We start from the raw sequence: 21,832 nt of genomic DNA on the forward strand, positions 1-21,832 counted from the left end.
CGTGGAAACGTTCTAAACACCTTTCAAATGGTTTCAATTTATATTTATTTAAATACATATTTGTTTACGTTTACAGTTAAATTCCTGCACTTGCTATATGTAGTTGTGGCTTGGTTTTCATGCTCTTGCAGTTGCTTTTTTTTTGTCTGTGAGTGTTAAATGGAATTTGTGTGGAATTTTGTAACATTTAACTATTGCACTTTGGAAATGCCTAAATTTCCAGCTGTCATGCACATTGGTTTTTACGAAAGGATCGAGATTTTAATGGTAATAAGTATTTGATGTCAGTTTCCATTATCGGTTTTCAGTATCAGTATCTATATAGTGTATATTTTAGTTTACAATTCTTTGTTCTTCATCGGCAGCCGTCTCGCATTTGAAGAGAGTTATTAGCAGATTTATGGCTGGCGGCTACTGCTGCTGCTTCAGATAAGTTAATACTTGGTGCTACAATGATCGCTTTCTCTTCAGGAAGCGGCACAACATGTAGTAGCCCCTCTCAGTTTATCTATGGTACACAAACGAAACGTAATATTACCCAGAATCAATCAAAAAATTCTGCTATAAGTATAATAATATTCTGAATGTTTTGCTTCGTTTCCTCCAATAGGGAAATATTTCCTATCGTTTATAAATTTTAAGTTGCTCAACAGTGATTAATCAAGGAGTTTTTTGGGGATCCGTTTCTAATTATTTGTCTATTATTTAATGAGATTTCTGCTCTTGCGGCTCTCCTTCGGTTTTTCACAATCAAAAACATTAAACATGAATTTCATTTAGATGCAATTGCAATAATCAATATATGTATAAATATTTAGATAACGATTTGCATACTTGTCATTTGCAGGCATCTTAATAATTCCTTTGCAAGCTTTTCTCTTTTGTTTTATATTGATTTCTGTTTTTATTACAACGACGTATATACTAGGTATATGTATGTGGTTTGTATGAATGTATGTAGATCTGTATATAGGTATATAATATCCAATTGCTACTGCCTCAAAATGATGCAACAATATATAATTTGTCATACATATAAACATAATCTAATTATGTTCTTGCGTTTCTCTACTATGAACTTTTTGAGCTTAACATTTACAAAGAAGTTTGGGAACATGAAATTGGAAAATGGTTAAAGTAAGAGTAGGTTTACAAACATAATATTCAAATTAACAGGACAGTGGGTAAATCAACTCGCTGGTGGAGAAGATGAAAGGTACTTAAGAAGAGTGTAGGAGTGTGCCTGGCATAACTAAACGCGTACAGTTCTAGGGCCTTGTATGCTTTGATATTTCTCTAGGTAATTGGGATTGTGCATTGTAAAGTGGTTGCCGTGGCTCCATGGCTTCGCAGCTCCGTCTCTATCCCCCCGTCCATGATTGTTGTGGCTTAGAATTGATCCGTCAACAGGTCGCAGATTTCCCGAGTTACGGTCTCCTTGCTTGCCCGAACTGTCAGTCGGAACATCTGTTGATAATTTGAGAAATAGGCATAATGTTCCAAGTATCTAACAATAGATTACTCACCTGAGCCTGCTTGTTCGGCTCCAATCGCATCAGGCAGCCCACCTGTTGCGATTGCGTATGAATGATGCCCGCGCAGACCATATTGTCTGGATTGGGATCCACTTGGTCCAGCAGTTGCATGCCAAAGCCCATAAGCTTGTTGCGGGCTCCGGGCAAATCCAGTGGCTGGGCAGCCTTGAACACTTTCTGTGACCGTTGTTGCTCACTACAAATGCACAATTAATATTGAATATTATCAAAAGACACCTTATTAAATACCCGCTAAGGTTCTTCCATCGTGCAAAGAATGATTCAGCATTCATTTCGGTAGGCTCAAAGAATTTGTTAACGCTCAATGGCAGTTTAATGCTGAACTTCTGCTGGGTGCCGTTGTAGCGGAAACTGATCTCGATTGTTGGCGCATCGGCGTAATCCTCGATGCACTCCGCGGTTAACAGTTGTTGGATCTGCGCGCCGGCCTCCAGGGTCGGCTCCACCACCTTCATCTGCACGTTCAGCTTAAGCGCATCCTCGGCAGACCATTGCAGCACAGGATTAAAGTTCTGAGAAGAAAGCAATTTAATGGCTGAAATATTTCAGAAACTAATTTACTTACCGTCAGGGGAACCTGTGTCTTGTTGCCGTAGAAAAGGCCTAATCGTCCAAGATTCTGGCGGAACTCGCTCTTCACACCGATCTGCAGCATTTCGTTCTCGAACAAAACACCATTGTTCTTGAACAAAAACTTCTTGGTGTTGTACACGGCACTTGAGTTGTTGTTACTATTGCTGCCGTACATGTCGCCCAAAACATCAATGAGCGTACTGTTGCTATTGCTACCACTACCAATATTATTCGATGGCGGAGTGCTTAATCCAAGCAGATCCGTATTTGCGTTGCTGTTATTCAGCTTGCTATGTGAATTGTTCACAAGGGCGTTGTTCTGCGCTGCAGAAGTCAGGGGTGCCGGGCTCTTCGACTCGCGAATTTCATTCTCCGGCACCCTGCCGGGCTTCTTTTTCTTTAGCACTGCTAAAATTGAGCTCTCGCGTTCTGGGAACGATGGCATCTCCTCAAGGACGGTGGCCAAAACGTCTGTCGATGCCACTATGCTAAGCTGCAGATATTCGCTAGCTCGCTGCTGCAGTTCCGCATCTGCGGATCGAAGATTGCTGTGCTGGCGGAACACATCCTGGATATTGGTACGAATTTCCGGAAAGAGGTTGATAAATTTAATATACGTGGACAGAAGAAGGGCCCGGGTCATCGGCGAGCACAAGTGGTACTTTGAGTGCAGCAGCTTAAATTGTACCAGTGGGGCTGAGCGGGAATCTCCGGCGATTAAGTTGCCAAACTCTCCCAAGATGTAGCCGCCCACTTTAACCATGTTTTCGTGGCAGGCAGGAGCCTGTAGCGCCTCAAAAACAGTCTTTGCGGCATAGCCTTGAACCTCCTCGCGATTGATCACAATCTGAATTACGCGGTACCATACTTCCTCAGACACGTAGTCGCCAGCAATGCGAATTAGATTGAGGATAACGTCCACATACCTGTTAAAATAGCGGATGTCATAAAGAATATATAAAGGTAAGAAAGAGAACTCTTACCAGGTATAATCCGTGGCGTACTTCTCGGCAAGAATTGCCACCTTGAGCACCATTTCCTCGCGAATAGAGTAGTCGGCCGTCTCCAGATAGTTGAGCATCTCCTGAACAATTTCCTCGGCATTACCACGATCACACATGGCATACAAAAGATCCACCGCCATTTGGCGCACGGATACGTCCTTCTCCATTTTCATTGACAGAATGACCACCTCCTGGTGCTTCTTCACCTCCTCGTGCGAGAACTCCGAAGTGGCCAGGTGGCACATGGACTCCAGAGCCAGATAGCGCAAGTTGGTTTCCCGATTGCTGAGGAACTGTCCCAACTGGTTGCAAGCGCGCACTAAAAGGTTTGGCTCGCTGTCGCTGTGAATGATCAGGTTGATGGCCTCGAAGAGCACGGCGTTCTTTGCGTTAGAGTGCTGCACCTTCTTACTCTTTGGCGGCTCTTGCGCCTTGTTCAAAATCGTCTCCAAAGTTTCATTCAAGCGAGCCCGTACGCCGGCCTCTTCGGTGACCGGATTGTAGTTTTGCAGCAATCGCAGAAGTTTCACCGATAGCCATGGAGCCGGTACAAAGTAATATGTATAATCCTGCATACGAGAAGTAATTAGAAGTTTTAAACCATAAAAATGCATTAAATCTTACCTGAAGATCCGTGTAGCTGGCTGTTACGATCCGGGATAAGCGTGAAACAGCCAAATTAACACAACCCTTGTACTCGTCCGGATTGCGCTTCACCAAGGCGTCGATCAGCGAGGTGGCCGCTGTGACCACTCCCATGTGCTGATCATTGAGCAAATGGATAATGCGCGAAGTCCACTCACCACCGGGAATGATGTCCGGCGAGGAGCGGAACAGGCGGAGCAGGCATAGCGCCGCCGACTGCTTCACCACGTCCATGGTGTCGCCCGAGACGAGTAACTTGGGTATTTCGTTGGAAAAGGACTCGGCCATATCCCGACTTCCAATGTTGGCAATGCATTGTAGTGCCAGATTAACGTGCACAGGATTACGCGACTGCAAATCATTCTTTATAGATTGAATGATCAGCCGAATAAGGTCGCTGTTCGTGTTCACCAACACTGAGATGAAAAGGTAGCCCTAAATCATAGTTCAAAAAAATTATATCAGTAACATTAAATTTTAAAACCAATTTTGAATATTTTTATCAAACTTCAAAAAACGACAAAGTTAAGTTAAATTGAATGAAATTCCCTTTTCCCACAAGCAGAGTCTGCATTCAGTTCAATTATTTCGACTCGTTAAATAAACAAATGATTATTGAAGCAATTTTTTGGGGTACTCACAATCTGCTTCTCTGAGTATTTGTTGGAGGACAGCAAATTGACCGCCTCCATGTGCCCGAAGTCGATGTCATGGCCGAGAAGAAATATGAATAACAGCTTGCAGACATATTTCTTTTTCTGATAGCCGTCGAGGGTTTTGTCTCCTTTAAATTTGCTCCGTATATTGGCCAACTCCTTGTTTATGCGTTTGACTTCCGCCTCTTTGCTTTTACCTGCGGGTGGTTGGATGGCAAATGGGTGAATATTAGTATAAAAACTTTGTGTCTAATACGGATATGAGGGAGATTCACAGTAAAACAACAGCGATTCGTCTGCGAAAGCTTCGCTTTCTTTTCCGCCCCGCGATTGATCGATCGGAGAGGCGACTTCACACCCTTCAGCTCCCTCCATGTCGCGGGTTTTCTCCGATTCACATAGGCGTCAATTAGTACCAGTCACCGATCCGCAGCGGAACCTCTGCTCTCCTATATGTTGTCCACAAACCAGAAACTACTAACCGAGCATACAGCAAACAACGAGAGGTGATAATAATATCATACAGTGAAGCGTCGGACAAACAGTCGCGACTCTTGCGCACACCCATATTTATGAATAAGACAACCGATTAACTTTGATATAGCTATTTACTGTGTTTTACCCATATATGTATCTTGTATCGTATATCTTATATCTTTCTAATGTAACGACTACCAAAATATTGACTTTGGAATGAAGAAGAAACCAATATTTTGTAATTCATCTGACAGAGAGCTTACTGTTCCTGCGTTTTTGTACCGCCCCACGTTATTATGAGTGCGCTGCTCGTGGTAATTGAAGAAGAAATGGCGCTGATTCCGCCCCTATGGAAAATCTCTTGTTGCGACCCGCTCAATTGGATTTAATACTGGTTACCCAAGAGATCTGTGATGATCTGCACTTACAGTTCCTTATATCCGATATAAAGACGGCCAGGCCTCTCATGCCATCCCCCCGCACCGGCGCCATGGTAGTTAGCTTGTTAATTTTCGCTGGTTTTATGCAAACTGGGGGCGCAAGAAAATCGTCGATGGATGGCGGCCGAGTCTCGAGGCGTTCTTATCGCTCGAACTCGACGTCGGACCCTAAGATATATAGTTGCTCTCCGCTCTGGTTCTGCAAAGCTATCTTTACTTCGATTGGATCTCGGCCGTTCCTTGGGACCTGAAAGCGGAAACGATACTCTATTTATTGTGGGTTGTGGGAATGGGAAAACTTAGTATTATGATTACGTTTTATTTAGTATTTGTGTTAACAAACGTATATTATTCAAACAAAAAGTATTTTGGATAACAATTTGTTTTTAGCCTGGGAATAAGCTTGTGCATCCCAACATTGATACAGCTTCTTATTTTGAAAGTCCGTATTGCTGTTTTAAATTTGATAACGTAAACGCCACAAAATATGTATGCACCATTCATTTCACTGAGCATCAAGTGCTGATAACGATTTATATGTACAAAATGCCAGAACTTTTAATCGGTTAACAGTGGACTACGCGATGGATTTTCTGCCCAGTGCACTCAATGGCTGGCGAACTTTGACATTTTCGGGTGGTAGTAGAGTGTACCCCCGCATTTTTGGCAACCGATTTATTTTCAACTTGGCAGCGTTTTGCCCGTTGATAAAGATTCTGTGACCTCGCTCGCCCACTTTTTATCGCCTGGCGAAGTCGATGTGCACTTGGGCATTATTATTTGGATTTGCACGACCACCGGCTTTTGTTTCTGTGGTATATTTTTTGCTTTGCTTTCCATTTCGTTTTATTTTCTGTTTTTCACTGCGCTCTTCGGTTCTCTTCTTTCTTTGCTTTGCCTTCATGTCACGTCACTTTTTTCACCGCTGGATGACGAGGGCGTTTCGACCAAAAAAAAACACCGAAGAAGCCTCCAAAAACATTAATGGGCGTATGTTAGCTGTTCTTTTTTTGAGCTTACTTTTCCGATTTTTTTTACTCGCAGCGGACAAAATCGGTTAGCGTTGCGGAATTTCTGTTGCGGAGCGGAGAGAGAAATCTCTGACTCCTGAAGTTGGCTTCGCTTGGAATTGGAATCCGGGGTGTTGGCTGCGGAATGTTTGGTCCTGCGTGTTGCACTTTATGGAACTCCAACTCGCTGGCGCTTCGCCTCGCTGATTTGCCGCTAATTTGTTTGTTAACTATTACCAAGCGCAGGGCAATTCACTAAAATGAAAATTTCTATTGATTTTTCTTCGCTCTCGCTGCCTAAGAGTGGAGCCATCTAGCGGGCGCGGGTGGAACGATTGGTGTGACCGGTAGAGCGTTTGGTTGGAATACCATGATTACATCGAGGGATGGGTACACAGGGATGGACGAAGATAGACGGTACCGTCTGACAACTCGCTTTAAGAATTATTTTACCTTTTACTCCAAGCAAAAGTCCTAAGTTGCTTTTGGCTATAGAGTTTAGTTGCTTATAGTTACTACAAGCAGAAGCCTAATCTGCCTTTTGATATAGATTATAGTTGATTTTATAAATAAAAAACAATTATTTGACTCCATTATGTACAGAGGCATAATTATCAAAAAATATGTTTTAAAATATTTTTATGGCTGATTAAGTTATGCTTTATCCTTAAAAGTAAAGCTTAGTGCAACACAAGAATATGATTCAAATTGATTAATTTGTTGTCAAAACTTGTGACGTCACAAAATACAAGGCTGCGCAACCTCTCGCAGCGCACACCTTGAGATTACTCCGCCATTTTTTTGCGCGTTTCAGAAACGCGTTTTCGATTGCTCGGTTTTATTTGTGGAAAAAAATATGTGAAGTGCTCTTGCCGCAAGTAGCAAACTGGCAGAATTGAATACACAGGACCCACCAGATCGATCTAAGTACCAGGAGTAGCTCCGGATACCGTGGCTTGCGCCGAAGTGATAACCGTGCCGAATGCAGACGCATGTGTTACGCAGCACAGTTCCGATTTTCACACCGTAAAAACATAATTGGCATTCGAGATAGGAGTGGATTTTGGAGTGAGCTAGTAGTAGGAGAAGGAGCCAACCGCGTTCCGCCATGAGTTTTTCCAGCGACGAGGTGAACTTTCTGGTTTACCGATACCTGCAGGAGTCGGGTGAGTAAAACCCTCCAATGGCAAGATAAGAGCCCGCCCTAATCTCATGCAATCTCGTTTTCTAGGCTTTCTGCACTCGGCCTACGTGTTTGGCATTGAGTCACACATCTCGCAAAGTAATATCAATGGCGCATTGGTTCCACCGGCCGCCTTGCTCACCATCCTGCAAAAGGGTCTTCTCTATACTGAAGTGGAGTGGAGCGTAGGCGAGGACGGCGAGGTGGCGCGACCCATTGAAGGACTCTCTCTAATAGACGCTGTCATGCCGGAGGTGAAGCCCCTCAAGCCCATTGTAAAAACAGAGCCGGGAAAACCCGGGGCAGTGGATTCTTCTGCCCCTGCCGGTGGCAACCAAAACAACAATGCTAAGCCAGAGATAAAAATAGAACCGGGTACCGGAGTGGCGGGCTCAGCAGGTGGAAACAAGACTGCCGGCAGCACCACGGGCACCAGCACACCAACCGATCAGTCGGCCAGCGAGGTGGACTCCAGTGGAAATGCAGCAAATAATGCTGGCGGCACATACGCCGGAAACAATGGAGCTGGAGGCAACCAGGCCAGTACTGGAGGAGCTAATAGCACAAGCACACCAGCTGGTGGAGATTCGGCAGCACCTGGGGCAAGTCAAAAAAAATCCCAGAACTCCAATGAAGCGGGAAGCTCATCTAGTGGCAATGCAGGCAATGCGAATGCCACCAGTACCGATGATGCAGCCTCCTCAACATCCACAAATGGCAATAGCAGCACTTCCAGCAGCGTAGAACAACCTACAAGCGGGCTGACGCCCGCTGGTGGAACTGTATCAACCTCCAATCCGGACGCAGCAGCATCGGGCGGAGCTTCGACTGCAGCAGGATCCAAGGCGCCCAGTGGAGCGGTTACGATTCGCGTAGGAGCCCAAGGAAGCAACGTGCAGTCTGGTTCGTCCAATGCTCAAAGCTCTGCTCCCAGTGGAACCATCTCCTCGTCTACCAGCGGAGGTGCTGGGACTCCCGCAGCTCTTGTACCCATGGACATTGACGAGAACATTGAAATACCGGAATCCAAGGCTCGTGTATTACGCGGCCACGAAAGCGAAGTGTTTATCTGTGCCTGGAATCCCAGCCGGGATTTACTGGCAAGCGGTTCGGGAGACAGCACTGCTAGGATATGGGACATGTCCGATGCAAACACTAATTCCAACCAGCTGGTGCTGCGCCACTGCATCCAGAAAGGCGGCGCTGAGGTGCCTAGCAACAAGGACGTCACCTCTCTGGACTGGAATGTAAGTAGAAGATCTTGGCAGTTAATCCTTGTGAAGTTTGCTTTCTGATCCGTTCTTAATATAATCTCGTTTTTGCAGTGCGATGGATCCTTGCTCGCCACCGGCAGCTACGATGGTTACGCCCGAATTTGGAAAACCGACGGTCGACTTGCATCTACTTTGGGACAACACAAGGGTCCGATCTTTGCTCTGAAGTGGAACAAGTGTGGAAACTACATCCTCTCGGCTGGCGTGGACAAGACGACGATCATCTGGGACGCATCCACGGGCCAATGCACCCAGCAATTTGCCTTTCACAGTGCTCCAGCCTTGGATGTGGACTGGCAGACAAACCAGGCCTTTGCATCTTGCAGTACGGATCAGCGGATACATGTGTGCCGGTTGGGTGTAAATGAACCCATCAAGACCTTTAAAGGACACACAAACGAGGTGAATGCAATCAAGTGGTGTCCGCAGGGCCAACTGCTGGCGTCCTGCTCTGATGACATGACCCTCAAGATCTGGAGCATGAACCGAGATCGCTGCTGCCACGATCTGCAGGCTCACTCAAAGGAGATCTATACGATAAAATGGTCGCCTACGGGGCCGGGAACCAACAATCCAAACACAAACCTGATCCTCGCATCCGCTTCGTTCGATTCCACGGTAAGACTTTGGGACGTGGAGAGGGGCAGCTGCATCCACACGCTCACCAAGCACACGGAGCCAGTCTACTCGGTGGCCTTCAGTCCGGATGGAAAGCATTTGGCCTCCGGCAGCTTCGACAAGTGCGTACACATTTGGAGCACGCAAACGGGACACCTGGTGCACAGTTACAAGGGCACGGGCGGAATCTTTGAGGTCTGCTGGAACTCCAAGGGCACTAAAGTAGGTGCCAGTGCCTCCGATGGTAGCGTTTTCGTCTTGGACCTGCGAAAGTTCTGATTGCCGGAGCAGCCACAACTGGATTTCGTGTATTAAGCCAACGCTTAAAATAGTCAAGACTCCTTTTCCAACTCATTATTTGGTAAAAATGAAATCAGCAGTGTTTCACTTTCATATGGAAAGAGAAGTTTTTACTTTTGATTCAAAAATTGCATTTTACTATATTTTTTAAAGAAGTGAAATATCAGTTTCAATTCTACCAACATAAATCGAATTGGATCTGGAGCCCGGACCTTAGGTAACTCCTTTCTTAGTTATCCCGCCCTGCAATCGTATTTGTAATTGCTTTAAATTCTAATTAGTTGTTTAAGGTATACCTTTTGAGATGAGATCCTCCCGCTATTGTCCACGTCTATTTCGTACGCTTAGTTTCGAGTCACAAAATATCGATATGCACCTGGGATTTTAGGGGCTTCAACATGGTTGTAGTTCTCTTCAGATCAGCGAGATGCGACTCTTCTCATTTTAATCTTAATCATAAGCTCCATGTTTCTAAGGTCGTCCCTTTTTATACAAAAATCGTTTAGTATAACTTTGCATTTTGTTATTGTATCGATCAAAGATGCCAGCCAACCCCCTCCCCTCCCCAGCAATCGCACAGTTGTCCTCCAAAAAAGGGATGCCACGAGATCAGATCAGACCGATTCACGCATACATTCAGAACAGTGTAACTGCAGTCCCACGTAGTCTGTAATCGAACGTAATTATTAAGAACACGAGATTGGCGGAAACACAAGAACATCAGCAAAAATACATTAAAGATAAAAACTAAGCTGTTTTCGTTATGGGTCTGGGATTTTTTGTTTGTATTTTGGCATTTTAAAAACTTAATACTAAATTACTTGAATTAAACTTTATTCTTTGTAAATATAGATACTCCTGAACTTAATTTTATTCTTATTTGTTGCTAAAACTCCATGACGTTTTCCAGATGGCGTTGCTTAAAGAATCGGCACTCCTCGCGAATTACTTCGCCGGATTTTGTTGTGCCCTTAAAGAACTTTGTGAGCTTGGTGCCGGCGTACTTGGGCTTCTCGGAATCCGGCTCGTCGAACTCCATGTCATAGGCCTTGTCCGCCAGTGCGTTTTCCGCGGTGGACCAACTGAAGCGCACAAGTCGTGGAAATCCAAACACTAGATCAATGTACTCGGTCAGAAATCTCCTTGTGACCGGATCTCCCGGATATCCACTGCCGAACTCGTTATCCTTAATGACCAATCCCTCAGGGAAGCTCCACACCTTGAGGGCATGATCACGGGTGACTTTGGCGCAAATACTAGCAGCAGAGACTATTGGATAGGTGGAGTCAGCCTTTTTCGCCACGGTTATTTTAAAGTTGGGGAAACGTTTGAGCAACTTCTCCTGGTACTTCTCCGGCGGACCCACCGTGTCCACATAAACCTCGGCAATATTGACGCCCGCATCGATCGCCTGTTGGATTAGGCCCATGGCCGAGTCCATGGAAACTTCGTTCAGGGAGCACTTCGACCGCCGGTACATGCTGGTGCTGATCGTGTTCGGCGATATGATCTCCACGGCCCAGCCAACGCAACTGGTCGCATATTCCTTGGTGTTGATATCGTTAAATATAATATCACGTTTCCCCTCGGTTAGTTGTTTGGAATCGGCGCATCCCAGGTCCTCTAAAGCCTTTTTGCTTTCCAGTGGACAGTAGGAGATCCCATATACCATAGGTCCCAGGACGGGACCACGCCCTGCTTCGTCCACGCCCAGCATGCACGGCTTATCCTTGCAGATATCCGGAACATCGCTGAGGTAAACTGTGTTGCGGCTGTTCTCCTTGCTGGCTATAAATGGACCCAGGGCCTTCAAGGAGCCTATTTTTCCGCTATCCTTCGAATCTACATCATCGGGATCTTCGTCGTTCTCATCAATATTTTCTATAGATTTGTTTTCTTTTTTTACAACTAAATCTTCTTGGTCCGACATTTTCGCGCGCTTTTTATTGTTTACGTTTAAGCAATGCTATGGGCACACTAATTGTGTATATAATGTTTCAGTGTGACTCTTTCGTCATTATACCAAAATGTCTTTTTTTCAGTATTCTCAATACCATTACGGAAATGTCTTTTATTAAAACAGAGAGAAAAACATATAACCAAGAAGGGTGTTAGGGCAACTGTTTAAGAAGCTTAAGAATAAACTAGTTTAAATAAGAGATGATCTTGGAAGTAAGAACGAGTTTTCTCCTAACTAGTATTTCCTGACAATAAAATGAAAATTTTCATTGACGCTTGGTATTTTTTTCGTTATCGGCGTGGTCACACTACATATCAACTGCTCTTTCCGGTTTAGGATTTTGACCAGCGTGCTTGTTCTCGTCCCGAGCTAAGGCCATTTGTTATAAACAATTAATTTTTGGCAACTTGCACAATCAGTGATTAGCCACAGCACTTCGACATGTCCACCAAAGCCGAGCTCGCCTGCGTCTACGCCTCCCTCATCCTCGTCGATGACGATGTCGCCGTCACCGTAAGTTTTTCGATTTTGATTTTGCAATCGGGGACGCAGCAAATCCTCCAAAGCCGCGGCCATCGGCCGGAAGTATTGGACAATTTGCGGGTCTTACGCTATTTTTCGCACTGCCGCAACATGTGCTGATCTTATTTTTTGGATTCACCAGGGTGAGAAGATCAACACCATCCTGAAGGCCGCCAATGTCGAGGTGGAGCCCTACTGGCCCGGTCTCTTCGCCAAGGCCCTGGAGGGCATCAACGTCAAGGACCTGATCACCAACATCGGATCCGGAGTTGGTGCCGCCCCCGCCGGTGGTGCTGCCCCCGCTGCCGCCGCCGCTGCTCCAGCCGCCGAGTCCAAGAAGGAGGAGAAGAAGAAGGAGGAGGAGTCCGACCAGTCTGACGACGACATGGGCTTCGGTCTGTTCGACTAAATCCTCTAGAACTCTCGACAACCGGACATCCGTTGTGTTTGTGCTGTAATCCTCGAGAGGTGGACGTGTGCCCGTGTTTCCCGACCTGCGTACACGTTTTAATGTACAAATGTGAGGAAATATAGAAGACGTTTGCTAAAAAATTATCGAGACTCTCCTTTTCACAACGGTGCATAATTATTTTGGCTTACTGTGTTATTGGTATTCCACTGCCTTTTTTGAGTAGATTACATTTTAGTTAAGCACAGGAAAGAGGGTGCAGTAGAATAGGCCAATAATTTGGTCAGGCGGGTTTGAAGGCTCCGATTAAAATGTTCAAGGTTTTTTTTACAAAAGCTGTCATACAGCTAATATTTATTGGATATAACGAACGTAGACTAGAATAACGCCTCCTCGAGGATCTTTGCTAGGGCACGAAGATTGGGTCCGTCGATTTGCTTGAGACCCAAGCCCACCACGAACTCCGTCGGGCACTTGTGGAGTCCGGTTCTGTTGACCAGAAACTGGATGGCGCTGCGGGTCTCGTCAGTGTCCAAGCCCAAGCAGCAGTTCATCGTGATGGGCACCGATACGTGGAACTCCGGATTGTCCACTGGTCCGTGCAGATAGGGAACCACCCTTTCGTCCTTTTTGACATCGAAGTGCACGTTGTAGATGCCGGGAATCTTGCCGAGCTGCGTTATGACTAAAAACCACTTCTTGGCGAAGCAGTGGAACACTATCTCCGTGGGGACGCCATTCACGTCCGCTGAAAACTGCCTGTCGAATCCGATTTGTCGAGGTTTGTCAGCTGTGTGGTTCATTTTTTTGAGCAATTTTAAAACCGCTTAACAATGTTGATATTGTTTACGATGAGACAGCATGAAAAAGCGATGAAAAATACATCGATATCTTATCGATAGTGATTATGCATTGATGTGCTCATTTGAAGTGTGGCCGAATGGTTTCGAATTTCGTGAGCACTCAGTTCAAACTTTTGCACTTTTCCTAAGAGAGCCATCTTGCTGAAAAAATTTGAACTACTGACACAAGATTTTGATTACGCGATTGAATTTAAATTTTCAACCATTTGTAAATATTTGAAATATAAAATAAAATAGAAATAAAAACATGTAAGTGTTACCTAACTATTGCTATTGCAATTTAATTAATTAATTAATAAACTTTGGTAACCAAGGCTACCTTTGCTAGATCCATAAATAAAATCCAAGTAAAAGCAGAAATGTCCACCTGCATTTGCTTGGGCCCCAAAAGAGCGGGCAAAACGCACCTTTTAAAAGCTTTACAGGATCCGGAAACCATCGACGAAACCACGTTTTCCATGCCCACCATTGGCACTGGGATTTACCGAATCCATTTTCCAACAAAATCGCCAAATGGGGATAAAAATAAGCCCCCTCCCGCTGAAACTCCAGCTAACATTCCTCACGGCGGTAAAAATCTGCCCAAATCCATACAGATCCTGGAAATTGGAGGGAGTATGGCCCCCTTGTGGAGGCAGTATTTCGAGGACGTCAAGAAGCTGATTTACGTGGTGGACACCTCTAATCTGTGTCAGATTTCAGCCGCCGGCGTTCTTTTTTATTCAATCCTCACCGAGCCGCGTCTGCAGTAAGTAAGGTGGAAATGAACTGAAAGCTCATGCACTAGTTATATTCGTCGCAGGCACAATACTAAGATCCTGTTGGTGCTGGCCAAAATGGATTACTCCTACCGCCAGATGCGAAACGAGGCTCTGCTCATGCTGCAGATGCAGAAGTTGCAAAAGCAGATCCGCCAGCAGGTGACCATCGTGGAGGCCAGCGCCGTCACCAAAGTGGGCTTGGACCCCATCTACGATTGGCTGCAAAGACCCTAAATAATAAAATATCCCAGAAACCCATTAATGTTTTGTTTTCCATAATCATGTTGTCACTCACATGAAAGATAGACCAGTAAAAATATTAAACTCTGTTCCGATGCATCTTTATGTGGCTTTAGTTAATAAAATTATACGTGAGCACTGCCTAATCTATGAGAAAGAAGTTAATATCTAGACTAGACCTAGACATCCCAAAAAGCAGATTTCCCATAAGCAGAAGGAGATGCAGCTGCAGATGCCTTCCCGGAAGACGAGTCAAGGATAAGTTGGATATATTAACCAAGGAAAACCATTAACTTGTAATGATTAGTGCTCAAATTAACATTAGAAGTTTAGGTAGATTCACAGGGTGGTATAGTCAGGATGTCTCAACAGGGTGACTCCCCAGTGACAGGAACAGGCGCACTGCCAAGTAATTAATGTTTTGGCCGACCAGGTATCCATGGTAATCGACTCGTACCCCGAACCTAACCAATTCGAGCCATACCGGAAGACCCTTTCCATATGGCGAGTATACACCTATACCTGCGAGAGGCCAGTCAGTCGATACCAGAAACCGCAGCAGCGGAGGAATCTACAAATTAAGTCCCGTGGAAAAGAGGTAGGCGGGAAGTACAAATTATGGGCATAGAAAAATTAGATGGCATGGAGACGAGCCAAGAACTGAGACCAGATTCGAACTCGGAGGAGTCCAGAGGAGCGGAGAAGGGGAGATGAACCGCAGGAAGCAGCAGCCGCATTCCTGATGCCCCTGGATTTTCGGGCTTGGAGGGGCAGAGGAATGACACGCATCCGGTTTTAAAATTCCAGCAATCGAAGCGCAGCAGAAGAGCCCGAAAAAAGGAACCCAGCCGAGGAATTCAAACACTTGAATCGGACACAGATACACAATATACTGAACGAAATTATAAGTTTTTTGAGAATCTAAATATTTATTTATTATATTAATCTGAATATGATTTCCAAAATATGATTTCTTTCTGACCAACCTTATCAAATTTACTCGTTCTATGCGGAATTCTCCACATCTGTGTAGAGTTTTTTTCCGAGTGTGACAACTAAAGACAAAGGACGCGAATCGATGGCATCAGCGATGCTGGCGACTCTGGAGCTGGACTACTTCAGGGCGGTGTCCCTCTACCGTCGACGCTCCTACGAGAGGTGTGCGGAGCTGTGCAACGCACTCCTGCAGGCCGGTCACGATGGCCATGTCCAACTGTTCACCACCAAGGAGGTGGAGGAGGAGGAGCAGCACCAGCAGCAGCAGGCGGAGCACAGCAGATTCGGTAGCAATTTGCAACGCATTGGCCCTAGGCCAAGAGGAGCAGCTGGAGGTGGAGCCGGGGCAGTTGACTCTGGGCCGTCCATCATGATGCCCACTTGGCTGATGGAGGGCGTGTGGCAATTAAAGATGCGCGCCCTTACGCAGCGCGTGTACGTGGACGACCTGGACGAGGACGATGGCGGGAATGAGGGTAAGCAAGTGACATTTTTTTGGTCTCACTCATTAATTGTTTAATAATTTGCCATTGCTGGCAGCCACCGAGGAAGTGGAGTTTGAGCGTATAGCCACTGCTGCTCGACCGGGAAGCAGTATAAAGACCGCTTTCCAGCCACGCCCCCTTACCAGTCAGAGGGCGCAGCAGGCGCGGAGCAGGGGTTCCGGAGTGGCCCACTCCAGTGATGGCCGCTTAAATAGTTCCCGGCCAGGATCGGCGGCAGTGGCTCGACCTGGCACAAGTCTCAGTCGACCGGGATCCTCGCTGGGATCTCGTTGCGGAACCGCCTCCAGGATTCGAGCCACCTCGGCAGCGGCTTTCAATGTAGGTGATGCCACTTCGAAACTGTACCAGGCGTCCCGTCTGAATCCCACCATATACGCCGAACGGGAAACGCTTGTGAAAGCCTTGTTTCAGTTCCTCTACTACCACGAAGCGGATGTGCAAAAAGCCCACTCCCTTTGTCAAGCGGTTCTGGAAGTTGAGCGCCAGAAGCCCAGTGGGTCCACTGGATGCACACTGTCCTGGTGGTGGCAACAGCAGATGGGCCGATGTCTTCTTGCCCTGCATTACCCACGAAGAGCGGAGCCCTTTCTGCAGCAATCCCTGGCCAGCTTTCCCCATCCGGACACTTATCTACTCCTCTCCAGAGTATACCAAAGAATAAAGCAACCCGATCGAGCTTTGCTCGTGATCGGCGAAGTGGTGGACTCGCGACCCTTTGACGTCACCTACCGTCTGGAGCAGGCGAGAATCCACCAGGCCATGGAACAGCAGGAGGACGCACTGCAGCTCTACAGACTGGTTGCCAAACTGCATCCAATCAATGTGGAATCTCTCGCCAGCATTGCTGTGGGCTACTTTTACGACAACAATCCGGAAATGGCGGTAATATTATGACCCTAATAATAAGGAGTGCACATTAAATTGAAAAGACCTCTTTACCTTAGTTGATGTACTACCGGAGGATTTTGTCCTTGGGAGCCCAGTCTCCTGAGCTCTACTGCAATATAGCGCTGTGTTGTCTATATGGCGGGCAAATCGACTTGGTTCTGCCGTGTTTCCAACGAGCTTTGGCCACGGCTACCCAACCCGGCCAAAAGGCAGACATCTGGTATAATCTCAGTTTTGTGGCGGTGGTAAGTGGGGTTTAATGTATATTTAATGTATACATTATTGAAATACTTTTCGACAGACTTCTGGTGACTTCAACTTAGCCAAAAGATGTCTCCAACTATGCCTCACATCAGATGCCCAGAATGGAGCCGCACTTAATAACTTGGCTGTGTTGGCTGCTCAGTCTGGAGACATTTTGGGGGCCAAGTCCTACCTGAATGCAGCCAAGGATGTGATGCCCGATGCTGCGGAGGTAACCACCAATCTGCACTTCATGGATGTGCATTACAAGCTATAAAACCTAATGTCACTTACAGAGCTCGAAAATTAAACAATTGCAACCATTCACTTTGTAATGCTAATTGACTTTAACCCAGTGATTTATCTTTTGAAGTACTTTAAAGCGCCCACCTTTATAACAATTTTAGTTAGCGGACTCAGCAGAAAATCTTCGACAAATGTTGTGCAAAATCCAGCAGCAGCAAATGGAGAAGTTTGTGAAATCATTGTGCCATTTGTCAGGTGTTCGGGTCAGCAAACCTGCTGATGCTGATGCTCGAGCTGAAAAGGTTGCTTCTGGCGGGGAATGGGAGTGTTCTTCCACACCACCCACTAAGCCCCACCCCGCCCCCCTTGTTTGACTAGAACAAATGATAAGCGCCAAATATTTGTTGATAAATGTTTGAAAATTAACTAGCAACGTCCGACGACGTTGAACTCATCGCGCTGGCATGCAAAAGCCAAATATTTATCAGCCTAGAAGCGGCCGTTCTACTTAGTTGGGGATTACAGATCCCACGGTTCGGGGACCAAGATGCTAATCGAAATTTGAATAACGCTCTTGAGCTTCCAGATGTGCCAAAAAAGATAAACATACAGTTCACACACTCGGAAAAACAATAAATTTCATGAATTATAGATGTGGTTTTGAAAAGAATTCGACCTCAAAACGGATGCAAAGCTGAAGGTGCAAATTAGACTGATAACTGAGGATCTTAAGAACCTTGGTCATTCATACTTCAGTGTACAAGAAATTTTTCTACTCGACAGAGAATATTTAAAAACTGTTCAACGAATCATTTACAATGCTCGTCGCTTGTTTGTTTTCTAACTTTAAATGCGAGTCCAGCCACATTTTGTTGGCGTGTACATGTCTATCTGATTCTACACATCTACGTGTATCTCTATCTCTATCTCTATCTGTATCTGTATCTGTATCTTGTATTTGCCCGTTTCCGTTTTCGAGGAGAGTTTCGTTTTCTTTTTGGCATTGAATTCGCATTCGCGTTGACTGGGCTTATCAGCCTTTGGGTCGAAATGCGTCAGCGTTTGCGGGCACTTGACGGCTTTTTACTTTTCATTTTTATCACAGACATGCCAGCGAATTGCAGCACTGCTCAAAACTCACCTGCCCCTCAGTCGGAGTGACTAGTTAATCATTGCCGGATTCGCCTCGTCCGGCGGCAGGTGCCTCCAAAGTGTCAAGATGATCTCGTAACGCGACTCTCAATTAGCCGGCCACACCTGACAGCTGCAGATTGAGCTGTGAGTCGGGAACTGAGTCGAGAAAGGTATTTCGCCGGGCTCCACATACTCCATTTCACCTCCCCCCACTCGGGACTCCCCTTTTAGCAGCTTTTCAAATATTTCTGGCGCACGAGCTGAACGATCTGAGATACGCCAAGTTCTTTTACTTCTTTAGGCTTTGTTCCAGATGCAATGATTTTTCGATCAGTTGATCGACTCAACTCTACATTCATTGCCACATATATAACGGACTCAAAATATATAGAACTATAATTCAGATTCTGGTGTGCTGCATTAGTATCTATAGATCTGTAACTTGATTTTAAGTAAATTGTTTTGAGATGTGTGTCATGTGTGAAATTGTATATGTGCATACATTCCGCACACTTCACACGCCTCTGTTTGAACAAGTGTTTTTCCTGCGGTTTCTTTCTATTTCTGCCTAAAACTGTGTTACCATAATAATATGGCAACCAGCCCCCCAGCTCCTTCTCTTTCCCGAGCCCATGGGAACCAAATACATTACCGTGAATCCATTGATAGCCGAGAAGTCCATGTCTAGGCTGGTTGTGGGTAGACCGCAAGAGCGAAAAGCACCATCATCTTCTCCGGCTGACATGGAGATGCAGCTTGGCTGCCCCGGGTCATTCCTTTCCCCTTGCCACTGGTTCTTCCGATCCTGCAGCCCATATAAAAGCTCATTAAAAACATAAAAAAAAGAGCAGCCAGGCAAACGGAGCCAGGGCATCAGCTACTGTACGGAGCTTGGATGATTTCGTCGATTTTTAGCGGCCATATAACCCCCCTCAAGATCCCCCATGTTCCTGGCGAAGAAATCTCCTCTAAAGGAAGAAAAGCAAAGGAAAGGCCAAAACAGGTAAGTCAACAACAGGCAAACAATTTGCACAGCGAGAAAATGATGACGTTTTGTGTGTAAAGATTACTGAATCGATAATTGCCCTGTAGAACGTATGCTCGATCAAACCTCTAAGGGTTGGATCTGACTCCCAGCCTGGTAAATACTTTTTTTTTCACTGTATTCATCCGCTCGCACTACGCACGCGCGACGTCGACGTCGACGTTCTCTGCTGCGTGGCTGCCTTTATGGTGTGTGTGGTTTGTTTCCTTTTTTTGGGGCTTTGGGGCCTTGGCAGCCTCGAAACTCGTGCCTTGCGTTGCTCTTCCTCTTGCTGTTAGCCGGTATTTACAGGGTATTCAGGGAGGATTTGTAGTATAGGGTATATGTATTGATTAAATTGACTATAAAATGAAATATTACTTAACGCCAATAGGGCTCCTTCAAGCGCAGATCGGTCGAGTATATCCTGTATGTTGTTGCTGCTGCTGATGATGATGACGATGCTAAAGATTGCAATCACGTTGCGCGCAGCGTACAGAATTTGTATCTTTAAGATACATCTGCGACCCCTTCCCGACTCCCTGCTCCCTGAATTTCATTTCGCCGGAATTTATTTAGAACACATTGTTGCTGCTCCCGTTGGAGGTTGCTGTAGCTGCTCTGCCGCGACGTTGCAGCCGGGGGCTTAGCAGGACCAGCAGCAACACAACACAACACAACAGCAACAGCTACAGCAACACAGCAGCAACATGCCGCATTCCAAGGCCCAAAAAAGGCAAATCCCTAACTGCAGCAGCGGCAAAATCGATTGGCAGCCTGAAATTTCATTGCAGTTTAGTCGGATTGCCGCTCGCCAGCTAAAACCGAGAGAAGAGAGAGAAAAGTTCGGTTCGAATAAATTGAATCGAATCGAATGAGATGCCAAAGAGCCGCGATGCGATGCCGACTGGAAATGGAGTGAAAGTAGGGTAGGCAGATTAGACTCTTCGGATTCGATTTGACTCCGACTTGGCGAGCATGTACACTTGACCAAAAAGTAAGTTATGGTTCTGCCTTTTAGGAATTTAAGATAATAGCAGTAGCATGCATCACTTTAAATATTTCTCCAAGTGCACGACATTCCCAATACTACACACATTCGGCCAGCCAAAGGTCGGAGTTGAAACTCTCGCTCTCCCATTAAGGTGACCCTGCCCTGTGCACCACCTCCCACTCCTTTTGCGACTCACCACCCTAAAAACTTATTTAAATTCCTCGACAAAAAAGAGAGCTACTCGCCGTACCAGCGATTCAAATAGGAAGTGAGTTAGTGTAACAAATGTAATAAAAATACCTGGGATACATTTTTCGATGATGGTCTGAGCACGAAGTTGTGAAAGGGGGGCGGCCCATTACCATTATCGTGGCCAGCAGAAATATTTGACCATAATAAAAAGAATTGAAAACAAAGCAAATCGAATCGAACAGCGAATCGAAGCGGAAACCTAATCGTCAACTCATCGAAGCTTACGATACTCTCGATCGCGAGTGATAAGGTGTTCAGTGTTGGGTGTTGAGTGGGGCTTGCATTCACTTTAAAAGTGCTTGAAGAGGGTAGAACATTTTCAAGATTGCTTAGTAATTTTTACATTTTGATGCCCAACAAATAAGCCCGGTCCATTGCTATGCCATTTACTCATCCAGACTATGACAGGGAGAGGGCTTTTAACAGAAATGGTAGGGGGTATGCGACAATCGGCGATATCGACGAGCCATCGACTGGCAGTGGAGCGTAGCGAAAACACGCCAGAAACAGCAACACACACCACATCCACATCAACATCAGTGGGTTGGTACCCGCGTCATATGCCAACTTATTCAATAAATTCCTGGCCTCCTCGCCATATCATCATCGCCAGCGACTTTGGCTCTGCCCAATACCGCAAAGAGCCCGAGGAATTTTGAATAGAAAGAGGATCAATGGCAGCTGCTCTTGGCTGAAAGATCACTTTGCCAAAAAAAAAGGCCAGAAATGCGCGCCAATTCCGCAAAAGCGATTCTCTGGACCGGGAGACTGGAGACTGAAATCGACTTCAAGGAATTGCATAAAACATTTTTGGCCGTTCTTTTTTTATTTTTTCACTCTCCTCGCTCGAAACTTCGGCCTCGACCAGGCTCAAAACCGCGCACACACACACAAGCACAGATATAGAACGTATATCTACACGATATTGACCAAGAACGTAGTTCCCAAAAGGCAGCTTACAGCAACAACAACAACCGGTCTTAGAGAACCAGCGACGACCAAGCGACCGACCAAAGACGAAAGAATAACGAACGGCCACAAAACAAAAAAATAAAAAC

General features: G+C 45.8%; 7 protein-coding genes across 8 annotated transcripts; 4 read left to right on the forward strand and 3 right to left on the reverse strand.

Annotated features, from left to right (window-relative positions):
• Nucleotides 1-28: 28 nt before the first annotated feature.
• LOC6730453 (AP-2 complex subunit alpha) lies at nt 29-6,735 on the reverse strand. Of its 2 annotated transcripts, XM_016179249.3 has the most exons (9): nt 6,372-6,735; nt 5,340-5,598; nt 4,420-4,631; nt 3,758-4,213; nt 3,113-3,702; nt 2,122-3,055; nt 1,785-2,068; nt 1,527-1,731; nt 29-1,467 (listed from the first exon to the last, which is right to left on the reverse strand). In XM_016179249.3, the coding sequence occupies exons 2-9, from the start codon at nt 5,401-5,403 to the stop codon at nt 1,390-1,392; spliced, it is 2,823 nt and encodes a 940-aa protein (XP_016022915.1). In that variant the 5' UTR covers nt 5,404-5,598; nt 6,372-6,735; the 3' UTR covers nt 29-1,389. The 2 variants fall into 2 exon arrangements, with proteins under 2 accessions (XP_016022915.1, XP_039151966.1); XM_039296032.2 differs by lacking the exons at nt 5,340-5,598; nt 6,372-6,735 and adding an exon at nt 4,710-4,824.
• Nucleotides 6,736-7,127: 392 nt separating this feature from the next.
• On the forward strand, nt 7,128-10,487 carry LOC6730454 (F-box-like/WD repeat-containing protein ebi). The gene is made up of 3 exons (XM_002077599.4): nt 7,128-7,527; nt 7,593-8,791; nt 8,870-10,487. The coding sequence occupies exons 1-3, from the start codon at nt 7,470-7,472 to the stop codon at nt 9,713-9,715; spliced, it is 2,103 nt and encodes a 700-aa protein (XP_002077635.1). The 5' UTR covers nt 7,128-7,469; the 3' UTR covers nt 9,716-10,487.
• A 10-nt stretch (nt 10,488-10,497) lies between these two features.
• On the reverse strand, nt 10,498-11,743 carry LOC6730455 (ribonuclease H2 subunit A). Its single transcript, XM_002077600.4, has one exon. It carries the CDS (start codon nt 11,664-11,666, stop codon nt 10,623-10,625), a length of 1,044 nt encoding a protein of 347 aa, XP_002077636.1. The 5' UTR covers nt 11,667-11,743; the 3' UTR covers nt 10,498-10,622.
• A 258-nt stretch (nt 11,744-12,001) lies between these two features.
• Nucleotides 12,002-12,831, forward strand: LOC6730456 (60S acidic ribosomal protein P1). Its single transcript, XM_002077601.4, has 2 exons — nt 12,002-12,209; nt 12,361-12,831. The coding sequence occupies exons 1-2, from the start codon at nt 12,138-12,140 to the stop codon at nt 12,625-12,627; spliced, it is 339 nt and encodes a 112-aa protein (XP_002077637.1). The 5' UTR covers nt 12,002-12,137; the 3' UTR covers nt 12,628-12,831.
• LOC6730457 lies at nt 12,543-13,436 on the reverse strand. Its single transcript, XM_002077602.4, has one exon. It carries the CDS (start codon nt 13,428-13,430, stop codon nt 13,005-13,007), a length of 426 nt encoding a protein of 141 aa, XP_002077638.1. The 5' UTR covers nt 13,431-13,436; the 3' UTR covers nt 12,543-13,004.
• Nucleotides 13,437-13,620: 184 nt separating this feature from the next.
• Nucleotides 13,621-14,513, forward strand: LOC6730458 (ADP-ribosylation factor-like protein 16). The gene is made up of 3 exons (XM_002077603.4): nt 13,621-13,739; nt 13,805-14,238; nt 14,293-14,513. Exons 2-3 carry the CDS (start codon nt 13,850-13,852, stop codon nt 14,483-14,485), a joined length of 582 nt encoding a protein of 193 aa, XP_002077639.1. The 5' UTR covers nt 13,621-13,739; nt 13,805-13,849; the 3' UTR covers nt 14,486-14,513.
• Nucleotides 14,514-14,920: 407 nt separating this feature from the next.
• LOC6730459 (tetratricopeptide repeat protein 8) lies at nt 14,921-17,475 on the forward strand. The gene is made up of 5 exons (XM_016179326.3): nt 14,921-15,089; nt 15,525-15,963; nt 16,028-16,875; nt 16,938-17,126; nt 17,183-17,475. Exons 1-5 carry the CDS (start codon nt 14,931-14,933, stop codon nt 17,399-17,401), a joined length of 1,854 nt encoding a protein of 617 aa, XP_016022916.2. The 5' UTR covers nt 14,921-14,930; the 3' UTR covers nt 17,402-17,475.
• Nucleotides 17,476-21,832: the final 4,357 nt, after the last annotated feature.

This window comes from Drosophila simulans, chromosome 2L (assembly GCF_016746395.2).
Source record: "Drosophila simulans strain w501 chromosome 2L, Prin_Dsim_3.1, whole genome shotgun sequence".
NCBI classification, from domain to species: domain Eukaryota; kingdom Metazoa; phylum Arthropoda; class Insecta; order Diptera; family Drosophilidae; genus Drosophila; species Drosophila simulans.

Excerpts from the sequence above, each read along its gene's own strand:
- LOC6730458 (XM_002077603.4), top strand. The coding sequence starts at position 13,850 with ATGTCCACCTGCATTTGCTTGGGCCCCAAAAGAGCGGGCAAAACGCAC. Across the intron at positions 14,239-14,292 it reads CTCACCGAGCCGCGTCTGCA|GCACAATACTAAGATCCTGT; the intron begins GTAAGTAAGGTG and ends TATTCGTCGCAG.
- LOC6730457 (XM_002077602.4), bottom strand. The coding sequence starts at position 13,430 with ATGAACCACACAGCTGACAAACCTCGACAAATCGGATTCGACAGGCAG.
- LOC6730456 (XM_002077601.4), top strand. The coding sequence starts at position 12,138 with ATGTCCACCAAAGCCGAGCTCGCCTGCGTCTACGCCTCCCTCATCCTC. Across the intron at positions 12,210-12,360 it reads ATGACGATGTCGCCGTCACC|GGTGAGAAGATCAACACCAT; the intron begins GTAAGTTTTTCG and ends TGGATTCACCAG.
- LOC6730454 (XM_002077599.4), top strand. The coding sequence starts at position 7,470 with ATGAGTTTTTCCAGCGACGAGGTGAACTTTCTGGTTTACCGATACCTG. Across the intron at positions 7,528-7,592 it reads CCGATACCTGCAGGAGTCGG|GCTTTCTGCACTCGGCCTAC; the intron begins GTGAGTAAAACC and ends CTCGTTTTCTAG. Across the intron at positions 8,792-8,869 it reads TCACCTCTCTGGACTGGAAT|TGCGATGGATCCTTGCTCGC; the intron begins GTAAGTAGAAGA and ends TCGTTTTTGCAG.
- LOC6730459 (XM_016179326.3), top strand. The coding sequence starts at position 14,931 with ATGGTAATCGACTCGTACCCCGAACCTAACCAATTCGAGCCATACCGG. Across the intron at positions 15,964-16,027 it reads GGACGATGGCGGGAATGAGG|CCACCGAGGAAGTGGAGTTT; the intron begins GTAAGCAAGTGA and ends CATTGCTGGCAG. Across the intron at positions 17,127-17,182 it reads ATCTCAGTTTTGTGGCGGTG|ACTTCTGGTGACTTCAACTT; the intron begins GTAAGTGGGGTT and ends ACTTTTCGACAG.
- LOC6730453 (XM_039296032.2), bottom strand. The coding sequence starts at position 4,809 with ATGGAGGGAGCTGAAGGGTGTGAAGTCGCCTCTCCGATCGATCAATCG. Across the intron at positions 4,632-4,709 it reads CGAATCGCTGTTGTTTTACT|GTAAAAGCAAAGAGGCGGAA; the intron begins GTGAATCTCCCT and ends AACCACCCGCAG. Across the intron at positions 3,056-3,112 it reads TACGCCACGGATTATACCTG|GTATGTGGACGTTATCCTCA; the intron begins GTAAGAGTTCTC and ends CTATTTTAACAG.
- LOC6730455 (XM_002077600.4), bottom strand. The coding sequence starts at position 11,666 with ATGTCGGACCAAGAAGATTTAGTTGTAAAAAAAGAAAACAAATCTATA.